A 13,510-nucleotide genomic window follows, 5' to 3' on the forward strand; every position below is an offset into this window, starting at 1 on the left:
AGGTAGGTGTATATTACCTCGTCGAAGTTATAGACTTAACCGTTAACAATTGCAATTGTGTTGTTTGATTTCATGTATATATTTATGAGTCCAGTTAACAAGTATTTTTAGAGTATTTGTTAATAAATAATTTTTAAAAGTTTTGATACTATTTTTATAAAAAAAAAATCAATTATTTTTCTTTTTCCATAAAAAAATTTCTAAAAATATTTAGGATATCCATGAGTAAAATCCTATTTTTATAAAGATAGGCGCCGTGCAAATGATTCAGATTTTGTTTGAAGTGGGCCACTTGATAGAGATGCCATTGGTCCTGATAACAAGAATTAAGAGCAGACAAATGTCTATGATTAATACTGATCCTTGTAACAAGAATTAAGAGCAGACAAATGTCTATGATTAATACTGATCTATCTGGGCATTCCGGAGGAGAATGTGTTAAGAGAAAAACCATTAACGTTTTGTTTGCTTAATTAGTTAAATTTTTTTATTAAGTAATAGTTTTCTACCAAAATATATATATATATATATACACACTACTATTTAAGGGACTTTTCCTATTTTGATTCCTCATTTTTTTTTTTTGGTTCAAAAAAGCCCCCCACACCCCTATGTTTATGCAAAGACAAACTAAAGAACAATCTGGTAAAAATACAACTATAGCTCCCACTAAAACATTACCTAAAATATAGGGTCACTCTCTTATTGATTTTCAAATTACTTTATCCACTTATAAATTAGATTCTCAAAATAAAAATTATATATAAAAAATAAAAACACAAGTTTTTTTTGCTACAAAAAAAGTTTCATCGCACTCGCAAAGCACATGTGATGAAGCTAGTATATATATATATATATATATATATATATATAAACATACAAATTGATATTGGAATTTGGAGGTCTAAAATGATGTGTTATCCAAAGCTTGCACCACAGCATGAGTCCATAAGCGGATAAAAAGAATGTAATATCAATGGCCGGAGATCTCTTCTACAAGTTTAAACAACAGTAATTAGTCTGCATAATAAAAATCAATCCAAGAGAAGATAAAGTTAAAAACATATTAACCAATTTGAAAAAAAAAATTTCGCAAACCTTCTAGCCGTGAAACAGCTTCTGCAATATATTGTCGTATGCACTACAATTGTCACACACAGCCTCAGCCAATCCTTTATGTTAATCAACCACAATAGGAAATATGCATGTCTCCAACAATAGGAAATATCCCTGTGTTGATTCTATTATCAGAAGTGAGGTTGTTGGCCTCTTGGAAAGTTCCTGATGTGATATGTTTGAGATCGAGTGTGTTAGGGATTGTCACGGTCAACAAGGCATTACTATGGTTGATATATGGCAGTATTTTTAATTGAGAAATTACTCTTATTCCATTGCTCTTTTTAATTAATTTGGCTTTTCAAAGTGGCTTGTTGTTGGTTTAGATAAGTCATTAATTTTCTCTCTTTTTTATTATAAAAAATTTTTATTTATTTTTTATTCTCACATATACTTAATAAAAGTTTTTTACCTTTTACATTAATAAAATTTTAAGGCCAAAATACATTGCTAGCCCTTGAAATTCAGGTATACTTCACAAGTTTTGGTGGGATCAAAGATACGAGATGATACAGCAAATTGTGCACAAAAACTATTGCCAGCCTATAGATGGCACAGAATCAATTTTATTGAAATTGACATAACAACTACTATGATTATTTAAAAAATAATTCATTTGAAAATTTTTATTTTCAGAAAAGAGGATGATGGCTTTAGATTCTCCTTCCACTGCCTAATACGTATAGATAAGTTAAAAAACTTCATCATTTGACTTTTAAAAAAAAAAAATTATATAAGAGCAATTCCATCTTGAAAAGGTCAGTTGTTTCCACTAGCAATTCATGATTCATTAGATTTCCTTATAGAAAGGGCCACTATACTTTGAAGCTTTTGTGAAGGTTATGATAGTTTTTTTTTTTTTGTATAATGTCTGCTGTCACAGAGAAGTGAAAACATAATAGTATTGAAATAAAATTTGGGGGCCTTTCTCTTGCAAAGGCACTAGGTGATGGCCTAAGTGGCCTAGGCTTAGGGCTGGCCCTAACTGTGATTGGTAGAGAAAATGTGATAGGTCTATATAAAAATAATTTTATAAGGCATGTCAATAAAGGGCAAAACTTAGGTACAGTACTTAGGTGTTGTTTCTTAGTTTTTTCTCTTAAAATTCTGTCATATAGATTTTTTTTCTCATAGAATGGAAGTGTATTATTTTAGTTAAGTAGCACATGACTGGATTTTAAGAGGTAAACTTAAGAAATAGCACATAAGGTATTATACCTAAGTTTTGACTTTCAACAAATTGTGACAAAAATAAGTTGTAGTCATAGCACTATTTAAAAAATATTCGGTTAATGGGTGCCTTCAAGATATTTACCATTTTAGAAAAGTTTTAATATCACTTTTATAAAAAATATAAAAAATTAATTATTTTTTTATTTTTTTATACAATTTTTTTAAAAATACTTCTTAAATTGATACCTTTAGAGCATCCGATCACTTTTTCTTTTTAAGAAACTTCAATCTTATTAGTCTTGCCGTTGCCGTTGTCAAAAGTTTGGATCTCACTAGTTGGGTTGGGAAGGGTAGTATAAACTATAAAGCACATATATACAAGACACAAGGGACAAGGGACATCCTTGGAATTTGATTTTTATCCTGTTACCATTGAGGTTTGAGATCAATGTATAATGAGGGTTGAGAACTTTGGGACCTATTAGCTCTGGCTTAACTAGTACCACTACCACATACAAAGCAAGCCACGTATTTAATCATTTGGTTTGCCTTATATGATAAGACATCTGAGCAGAAAGGTTCCAGATGGATACAAATAAGGTGCTCTAAAAAACCTTTATTTTCTATTGAAGGTTGTCAAGTTTCTAATTTTATTTTCTTATTTTGATTCTTAAAGGTATTGGTGTTGATTTGGTCATGTAAATTATGGGGAAGGTAGGTGTATATTGCCTCGTCGAAGTTATAGACTTAACCGTTAACAACTGCAATTGTGCTGTTCGATTTCATGTATATATTTATGAGTCCAGTTAACAAGTATTTTTAGAGTATTTGTTAATAAACAATTCTTAAAAGTTTTGGTACTATTTTTATAAAAAAATAGAAAATAATTGTAAAAAAAAATCAATTATTTTTCTTTTTCCATAAAAAAATTTCTAAAAATATTTAGGATATCCATGAGTAAAATCCTCGTTTTATAAAGGTAGGCGCCGTGCAAATGATTCAGATTTTGTTTGCCATGGGCCACTTGATAGAGATGCCATTGGCCCTGGTAACAAGAATTAAGAGCAGACAAATGTCTATGATTAATACTGATCTATCTGGACATTCAGGATAGGAGAATGTGTTAAGAGAAAAACCATTAACATTTTGTTTGCTTAATTAGTTAATTTTTTTATTTAAGTAATAGTTTTCTACCAATATATATATATATATATATATATATACACTACTATTTAAGGGACTTTTCCTGTTTTGATTTCTCATTTTTTTTTTTTTTTTTGTTCAAAAAAGCCCCCCACATCCCTATGTTTATGTAAAGATAAACTAAAAGACAATCCTGTAAAAATATAACTCTAATCCCACTAAAACATTGCCTAAAAATAGGTTTACTTTATTGTTGATTTTCAAATTACTTTATTCACTTATAAATCAGATTCTCAAATTAAAAATTATATATAAAAAATAAAAACATAAGTTTTTTTTGTTATAAAAAAAGTTTCATCGCACGTGCGAAGCACATGTGATGAGGCTAGTATATATATATATATATATATATATATATAAACATACAAATTGATATTGGAATTTGGACGTCTAAAATGATGTGTTATGAAAAGCTTGCACCACAGCATGAGTCCATATGCGGATAAAAAGAATGTAGGGATAATTACACTTTACCTACCTGTAGTTTGTCTCTAATTTGATTTGCCTACCCGTGATTTAAATTTTGACACTTTACCCACCTGTGATTCTCACTGTTACTGTGCCGTAACCCACCTCTTCCTCACCATTACTCTAACACATATTATGTAAAAAATAAAAGCCCAAACAGATCAAAACACTCTCACTCAAATCTTAAACATGAAGAACATGAAGAGCATACCCAAATTTTGAAACTTGAATTGGCTCATTAAACCCAGAACATGAAGATTAACCAAAAACTAAACCTAGATTTTTCTGTTTTTCATGTTTAAACTAATTGTACCCAAACTAAACCCACAATCATGTTCTGGGTTTAGTGAGTCTGAAGAAAAGTAAAAGAACATACCCAAAAACTAAACCCCCATGCATCATCGTTCCCAAACATTTCTATAATCTGGTTCAATAGGTTCTTTTGCCCAACATAAAGAGATTCCATAGTCTTATCTATCTATCTACTCCACTCTTTGGTCCATTGCAAGGCTCTGATCAATAGACTGATACCACTGCACGGATGAAGGAATACAATCTGATTTTTATGGTTACTCGGAAGAACTTCCAATGCGATCAGGAACCTTCCCAGAGAACTGGTTCCAACCCAAGTTAATGGCTCTCAGATTATTCGAACCTTCAATACCCTTTGGAATCTCACCCTCCAAGGAGTTATCCGATAAATCCAGCGATCTAAGCCCATTCAAAGACCAAATCCCAGATGGTAAAGACCTCGAAAACTAATTCGACGAAAACTTAATAGACGCAAGAGTTGAACACGAGCTCAAACTGTCTGGTATCTTCCTAGAAAGCTTGTTCTTGGCCAATGAAATGATACGTAGAGACCCACATTGCCTAAAGAAATTTGTGGTGTGTTTGATTTGGTTTTAATCTTCAGTTGCAGTGGTTGTGGGTTATGTTCAAAATTTATGGGTTTAATTTTTGGTTAATCTTCAAGATTTCTAGGTTTAGTTTTTGGGTATGTTCTTCTACTTTTCTTCAGACTCACTAAACCCAGAACATGATTGTGGGTTTAGTTTGGGTACAATTAGTTTGAACATAAAAAGCAGAAAAATCTGGGTTTAGTTTTTGGTTAATTTTCATGTTTTGGGTTTAGCCAACTCAAGTTTCAAAATTTGGGTATGCTCTTCATGTTCTTCATGTTTAAGATTTGAGTGAGAGTGTTTTGATCTGTTTCGCCTTTTGTTTTTTACATAATATGTGTTAGAATAACAATGAGAGAGAGGTGGATTACGGCACAATAATGATGAGAATCACAGGTGGGTAAAGTGTTAAAATTTAAATCACGAGTAGGCAAATCAAATTAGAGGCAAACCATAGGTGGGTAAAGTGTAATTATCTCAAGAATGTAATATCAAAGGCCGGAGATCTCTTCTACAAGTTTAAACAACAGTAATTAGTTGCATAATAAAAACCAATCCAAGAGAAGATAAAGTTAAAAACATATTAAACAATTTGAAAAAAAATTTCGCAAACCTTCTAGCCGTGAAACAGCTTCTGCAATATTGTAGTATGCACTACAATTGTCACATACAGCCTCAGCCAATCCTTTATGTTAATCAACTACAACAGGAAATATGCATGTCTCCAACAATAGGAAATATCCCTGTGTTGATTCTATTATCAGAAGTGAGGTTGTTGGCCTCTTGGAAAGTTCCTGATGTGATATGTTTTTTTTTTTTTTTTTTTTGAGTAAACGACGCTTGGAATTAACTAACGAACAACAAGTCTATTACAACAAACAAGGCCAGCTTTATCTCTAGCCAGCATTTCAGCCACCACATCCAGTGGGTCAAAAAAAAAAAAAAAAAAAAAAAAAATCAGTTACATCAAGATCAGCTCCCATCCTTGCAAGCCGGTCAGGGATTGTCACGGTCAACAAGGCATTACTACGGTTGATGAGGCAGTATTTTTAATTGGGAAATTACTCTTATACCATTGCTCTTTTTAATTTGGCTTTTCAATGTGGCTTGTTGTTGGTTTAGATAAGTCATTAACTTTCTCTCTTTTTTATTATAAAAAATGATAATTTATTTTTTTTATTCTCACATATACTTAATAAATGTTTTTACCTTTTACATTAATAAAATTTTAAGGCCAAAATACATTGCTAGTCCTTGAAATTCACTAAGCACTTTTGATTATGAAGTTTAAAATGAATAATATCGGTCATTTTGCTAACTTCTATGGGTTTTTTTTACTATGTGACTAATGTTGAAATGAAATTACATTTTTTAAGTGATGTGCACCATTTTTCAATATTAAAAAATGGGCAGTGTTTTTTCCACACTGTCTATTACTCACATCAAACATACATTTCAATTTTTTGTGTGTATGATGTCTGATCGTGTGCAATACGGTGTGCATTAATAATCACCATTAAAAAATTACACATCCTCCTTGACACATCAGAATACAGAATACACAGTACCGATTCATGGACCCAAACCAAACCGATCTTCCCCAAATCCAAAGCCCAACCCATACATCAGAACACAATAGTATTTAACGAATTTTAAGTTTTGCAATCAGAGTATGCATGCATACAATACACACAACATGTCTTGCATGTCTGACATATGTTACTAGTAGTACATAAGAAAGCTTTATTATCTTGCATATTAGGTTACTTTCACATGGATATAGATTCCACAAGCGTGGATTCATCCCTATGTGAGAGAGGCGGTTGCGGATATAGATTCCACAAGCATGTAATTCATCCTTATGTGAGAGAGGCTATATATGCAAACATTACACAAGATAACACCTAACATAAGAAGACAAGCTGAAGAAATCAAGGTGTTGGCAACTTTTATTTGTGCAGAACTATAGACTGGGGACTTCTACTTTCATGATCAACCAAAAATTTAACAATCCTTCCTGTCAAAAATAAAATAAAAAATTAACAATCCTTAACCCTTTCAGTTGCTCCTCCCCACTATTGTGTTCTGCTTCATTCTCCTGATATCCAAACTTTTGTAAAGGTTCTAATCTATTTGTTCCTTTTGTCAAGGACTTCAGATGGATAATTCCTGTCTTTCTTAGTTCATCACATTCTTCTACTTGTTTTTTTTTTTTTTCACCCTCACAACTCCTAGTGCTTGACAGCTGCTATATTAAGAAAGTACGGAAGGTAATTGAATCAGATGATTTCAGCCGAGGCAAATTTCAAATACGAGCATAAACTCATCAATTGAATGAATTGTAAGTTCTATACATTGTATATTTCTGCTATGGACCTCTGTACTTGTTCAGTTCTGGCTCTCTCTCAATGTCGAAAGTATATCATCAGTAATTAATAACGAAAGCATAACAGAATCATAGAAAAATTTGCAAATCTTAATTACTGTATAAAATCCGGAAATCATCAGGAAAACCAATCAGGACAACCAAGTTCAACTTCACAATACTATTGGTTTGGTGTCAAAATTGAAGGCCGATATCCAACCAGCAGTGCTCTGCAAACTCTACGGTGCACCAGCTTGATATCTCACTCACAAAAGTCAAGAAAACAAATTTATATGGACTACAAAAGCCAAATCCATTCAAGCCAACCATAAGATCACTGATTCAATTCTCTTACAGAAGGATGCTGAGAAGTAACTCCCAAGAGAACCCTTCAAATTCAAGCCTAATCTTTCTGAATATACAATTCTCCCAAAGCAGAACTGAACCGTAAAGTGCATACATGAACAGAGGGAGTATGTTGAAGATCCATATTAATATAGAGGACTTTATGATCTTATTTTATGTAGATTTACATCACAGAAGTATGACTGATTAATTTATTAACAGGATTATTTGATTACATTAAATGCCTTGCATGCAGATTAGTACTTAATTTTGAGTTCGCAGAGTTAGACATGGCTTTTAGTCTGAAGATGATAATTAGGTTGAAAAAACTTAACCTAAGCTCTGCTCTGAAGCATATTGTGTTCTGCTTCGTTTTCCTGATGTCCAAACCTTTTTAAAGGTTCTAATTTTATCTGTTCCTTTTTCAGGGAGTTCAGGTAGATAATTCCTGTCTTTCTTAGTACATTCTAACACATTCTTCTTGTTTTTCCACCCTCGCAACTCTTACTGTGTGACAACTGCTATATTAAATTAGTACAAAAGGAACTTGAATCATCTGAGTTCAGCCAATTTTTTTTTTCTTATGGTGAACCATATGCAGTTATAGAGGAAAACTTTCAAAAACAAACATGAACTAATCAATTGAATGATTTGTAAGTTCTATACATGGTAAATTTCTGCTATTGACCTCTGTACTTGTTCAATTCTGGGTCTCTCTCAATGTTGAATGTGTATCATCAGCAATTAATAACGAAAGAATAACAGAATCCAAGAATAGTTTGCAAATATTACTTACTGTATTAAATCTGGAATTCATCAGAAGAATCTATCAAGGCAACCAAGCTCAACTTCACAAGACTGTTGGTTTGATGTCAAAATTGAAGGCTGATATCCGACCAGCAGTGCTCTGCAAGATCCATGGACACGGTACACCAGCTTGATATCTCACTCATCCAAGTCAAGAAAAAAAAATTTATATGGACTGCACAAGCCAAATCCAGTCAAGCCAACTATATGATCATTTTTTTCAAATCTCTCAAAGCAGGAGCTGAGAATTAAGTCCCCAGTGAACCCTTCAAATTCAAGCCTAATTTTTCTGGATGTACAAATTAGGAGTCGTTCAAAGAAGCTATGAGTATGAACACCAAGATGAAGAGCCATTGTTCTGCAACTGGAGACATGGCATTGGGAACACCTCACTAGCAAATCCTGAAATAAATTCACACTGCCACGTCCTGGACGGAGCAAGGCCAAGAATTGTAACATTTTTTAAGCATATTTCTTCAAATGACGCACCCTCAATGCCCTGCAGTACAGGGGCTTTTGTTGAATTTAAACTAACCACATTACTTATGAAAATACCCTTTACTTTTGGAACAGCTTTGGGATCCCATCCTTCATCAGGGTGGTCATTAGCTCCTCTACTGAACCTTATGGGTATCTTTACTCTCTTCATGGTTATGTTACTAATACTGATATTTGCTATATATCCCCCTCTACCCTTATCTGATTTTATACGCACCCCAGCTGCTGAATCCCAGACATGCAAATCTTCAATAGTTACATTTGAAATCCCACCAGACATCTCACTACCTATTCCAACCCCAGAACAGGTTGGGGTAGTTCCGGAAACTCTCCTGACAATAATGTTTGAGCTTGGACGGGCGATGGTGATTCCATATTGGTCCCAACCACTCTTCACTGCCACTAGATCATCCCCACTCTCGATGTAACAGTCTTCAATACACACATTTGTGCTTGAGTCTGCACCATTGAATCCAATATTTTAAAACCATTTATAGATTACAGTGCAAATTAAAAGGAATACAGGAATCCAATGTAACAGTCTTCTTTCTTTCTCTAACTGAACTCGTTAATAAATCATAATGCAGTGCACATTACAAGGATAAAAGGAAGAATAGAAAACATGTACCATACCTGGATCTATACCATCGGTATTTGGCGCGTTGAGAGGAGCCAGAATTGTCATGTCTTTGATAACAACATTACTGAAACAAATGCAGAGTAAGTATTTAGTACATTTCAAGCATAACATGTCAAAGTAGTAAGTAAAAAAAACCAAGTCAATACTCGGTATTTCATATCAGATTATATTAGTGTTTCAACTTATATCCAAGGTCAAAATGCTCCATATTAAGCTCAGAACAAAGAAAGCCTACAGGGATGAGGTACTATCTTCTAGGGAACTTGGTGAGGGGATATGGGGCAGCAACCATGTATTCATACATGGGAGAAAAGTTGTCCTATGTCGAAACCTGCTTGTTGCACCTCTGAGATTGAGAGGCACTGAAGCATGGTTTCAATATCAGAAAAGAAAAAAATATTAAGCTCGCGTTCGAATGTCAAACCAATGTCTTTTTGGATTGGGTCAAGACAATTGAATCATGTATGGTTATATTGCTATTACATATTACTTTACCAGAAATAAGCAGCATCTGAGGTAATCAAACACAAATATCATATACTATACGGAAGAAACAGAAACAACGTGGTATGAGAATGTCTACGGACACTGAACCTGCAGTAAACAGGATGAATGGTCCAAAATGGAGAATTGAGCAACGTAAGGTTTGAAATTAGAACGTTGTTAGAGTTCATTAGCTCAACTAGGTGGCCTCTAGTGTGCTCCAATGTTCTGTTCCACCATAATTCCCACCACATTTTTCCTTGGCCGTCAATTGTACCATTCTGTCCTGCAAGACAAATCATCAGATAAACAATCTATTGGAGACAGCAGATAGCTTGTATTAAAAAATAAAGAAAGAAATAAATAAATAAAATTCAGGTATACTTCACACTTTTGGTTTGGCCAAAGATACTAGATGATATTGCAAATTGTGCACAAAAACTATTGCCAACCTATAGATGTCACGGAAGCAATTTTATTGAAATTGACATAACACCTACCATGATTATTTAAAAAATAATTCATTTAAAATTTTTTATTTTTAGAAAAGAGGATGATAGCTTTATATTCTCCTTCCACCACCTAAAACGTATAATAGATAAGTTAAAAACACTTCATCATTTAACTTAAAAAAAAAAAAATTTATATAAGAGTGATTCCATCTTGAAAAGGTCAGTTGTTTCCACTAGCATTCATGATTCATTAGATTTCCTTATAGAAAGGGCCACTATACTTTGAAGCTTTTGTGAAGGTTATGATAGTTTTTTGTACAATGTCTACTGTCACAGAAAAGTGAAAACAAAATAGTATCGAAATAAAATTTGCCAACATAAATGATTACTAATGTTTAAAAATAAGTCCCATTCGATTTTGGATATGCCAAATGAAATTAAATGTAGAATTTTTCAAAAACTTGTACCATTTTGTTACCAAATCACATACTTTAAACATTACCCCCAGAATAACAACAATTTCCATTCAAGAAAAAAGGGTGTCTTGTACCTGTAATGACAACATTAGTGAGACCATCTCCATGTATAAGGCTTATATGTCTTCCCCCTAATCGTTCTCTCCCTCTTCCATAAGAAGGCAATGGTTCTATTATAGGCCATTCTTTCGGGTCCTATGAAAGAAAAAATAAAAATAAAAACAAGATGATTTTAGCAACACGCTAAAATAATAGAGAACATATTGCATTTTTGGCCTCTCGAATATGATGTTTGTTCAGCTTTGGTCTCAGAATATTTTAAATTTAATAATGACATTATTAAGCCCATTTTCCCGTTTACTGACTAACAAAATATTGAAACATCTTATATTAAGAAACTAAAATCAAACCAACCCCAAATTTAAAAGAACAAAAAAATGCAAGCGGGCAAAACAAATATACATCAAATCCAAACACTAGCAAATAGACATTATCCCAGGTCAAACGTTCAAACTGCTCTCAATCTCATACACGGCAGGGCAAATAATATTATGGATAAAAATATAGCTAAAGACGAAATTTACTTTACCTAATATTATTTTACTATAACTAAATAACTAGTCTTAGTCATAATTACACACACAAGGACCACTTGACACAAACATATTATAAAAATGTACGTGTAGTTTGACGGAAATAATCTTTGGTAGGCCCCATAGCCGCACATGTCAACTTTCCGAATCTTTTTTCACATAGAAAAAAAAAGGCATCAGCATGTGAACCAAGAGTATGACCACCTTTTTGCTTAGTGATCCTTTAATCCCAAAGATACCCTTCTTTTCAATTTCGAAAAGCTATAAAATGCCCTTTATACACATAATTTTTCAAACGCAATACTAAAAACCAAAATTAATTTAATTCCATGGAGAATAACATCAGAAAGAATTTATAACATCAAACTTACGAATCACAAAACTAATTAAGACATTTATTTATTTTGTTATTGAAGCAGTATCAATCATATTCTGTTCTATACTGTGTCGAATGTCAACTTATAGACCCACATCTAAGGTCCACTCTTTTGTGAGGAAAAAAAAATGTAATGTTTTTGTATACTGGGTGAACTGAATAATTCCACCAGTTTGTAAGTTTGTAAAACTGGTCATAATATTATCAATTTTCTTTCAACATTCAAGTTATATATAAGGATTTTGCTAATGTGTGCGCTAAGGGCACAATAATTAATTATTTTTGAAAATATTTTCTCAAAAATTGAAAAAGTATTGACAGCTTTTTCAATTTTCAATAAAATATTTTTAAAAATAGATGGATTAATGTGTGTCCTATATATAATGCACCATTTTGCTTCTCCAAAGCTTAAAAAATTTTAAAATATTATTAACACAAAAATTTGTAGATTTTATAATGTCAGTAACATCTAAACAAACATGAACTAATTTAATATCTATTGAAATTTAATAGTAAAACTAATAGTTTAATGATTCAACAACTAATAAAATAAAAATTCCAAATCAATATATATTCAAATAATATTATACTAATATAATTGCATCAATGCCTATTATAAACGTTAACACTAAAAGTCAAAAAGACAGTGATCAAATTGAATAGTATTTTACTTGCCTGGGAGCCAAGAATTACAGCACCTTCTTCAAGAAACAGAGTGAAATTACTGGTAAGGTTAAAGCTCCCAGTAACCCACTTCCCCTTCGGAACGTTGAGCTGGGACCCACCTTTGTGACCGAAACCTTGCATGTACCGCACCGCCTTCCGAAACGTTTCGGTGTTGGACGTTTTCCCGTCGCCAACTCCGCCAAACTCCGCTATCGACATCGCCACCCTCCGCCGCGGCAGTCCCACGTGTCCGAAAAACCCGGCACAGCTCCTCGGGTCAACGGGCACGTCATCACCGGGTCGGGACGGTCCGGAAACGAACCGTATCGGGAAAACGGATTTGCTAGAGAACTGAAGAAGGAGAATCGCGAGGAAAGCGAGGAAGAGAAGAAGAGGTCGCGAACATGAAGATGATGAAGAGGGATTGATAAAGTTAGCCATGATGATAATTGGTTTGTTTTTGTTTGAATCCATATGTATGAATGTATTTGTGATTGAGAATGCAAAAAGAGGAAGTTTGTTTTGATGGTAAACGCGTGCCGGTGCATTCTTCTTTGTATATGGAAATATTGTCTTAAAATGTTTTGTGTGTGGGGTCCGCTTTGGAAAGTTTGAACCGAAAAATGCTTTTGATCCGGTTTGTCTGGTGTGAAAGGTTGTGATCAGGTGAGGACGAGAGTAAGAATTGGAGGTGGATGTTTAGCGTTGACTTTGTGTTTAATTTGTTTCTGTTATGACGTGGCGGAGGGTGATTGGGTGATGGGTTTGGGGGGATTTGGTGGGGGGTAAAGCAGAGGATTGAGATTTAAGAAAAAGTATGATGGTGTTTTTATAGGTAAGGTGGTGAGAAAGAAAGAAGCCGCTCTTCACGGGAGACTTTTGAAGAGTATACTTTTTTTAAAAAAAAAAAACTCACAAACAAATAAGGAAGTAATAGGATGTGTTGG

At 33.3% G+C, this 13,510-nt stretch overlaps 1 protein-coding gene across 1 annotated transcript; it reads right to left on the reverse strand.

Moving 5' to 3' along the window:
• Positions 1-8,187: 8,187 nt before the first annotated feature.
• On the reverse strand, positions 8,188-13,169 carry LOC126701494 (probable polygalacturonase). Its single transcript, XM_050399623.1, has 5 exons — positions 12,573-13,169; positions 11,003-11,123; positions 10,112-10,286; positions 9,511-9,581; positions 8,188-9,336 (listed from the first exon to the last, which is right to left on the reverse strand). The coding sequence occupies exons 1-5, from the start codon at positions 13,035-13,037 to the stop codon at positions 8,702-8,704; spliced, it is 1,467 nt and encodes a 488-aa protein (XP_050255580.1). The 5' UTR covers positions 13,038-13,169; the 3' UTR covers positions 8,188-8,701.
• Positions 13,170-13,510: the final 341 nt, after the last annotated feature.

The sequence above is a fragment of the Quercus robur genome, chromosome 10, assembly GCF_932294415.1.
Source record: "Quercus robur chromosome 10, dhQueRobu3.1, whole genome shotgun sequence".
Classification (NCBI taxonomy): Eukaryota; Viridiplantae; Streptophyta; class Magnoliopsida; order Fagales; family Fagaceae; genus Quercus; species Quercus robur.

Bases quoted from the DNA above. Each gene is read 5' to 3' on its own strand.
- LOC126701494 (XM_050399623.1), bottom strand. From the start codon at position 13,037: ATGGATTCAAACAAAAACAAACCAATTATCATCATGGCTAACTTTATC. The intron at 10,287-11,002 runs GTACAAGACACC...TTTGTCTTGCAG, and splicing joins CACTAATGTTGTCATTACAG to GACAGAATGGTACAATTGAC. The intron at 9,582-10,111 runs GTTCAGTGTCCG...CATTTGTTTCAG, and splicing joins ATTCATCCTGTTTACTGCAG to TAATGTTGTTATCAAAGACA.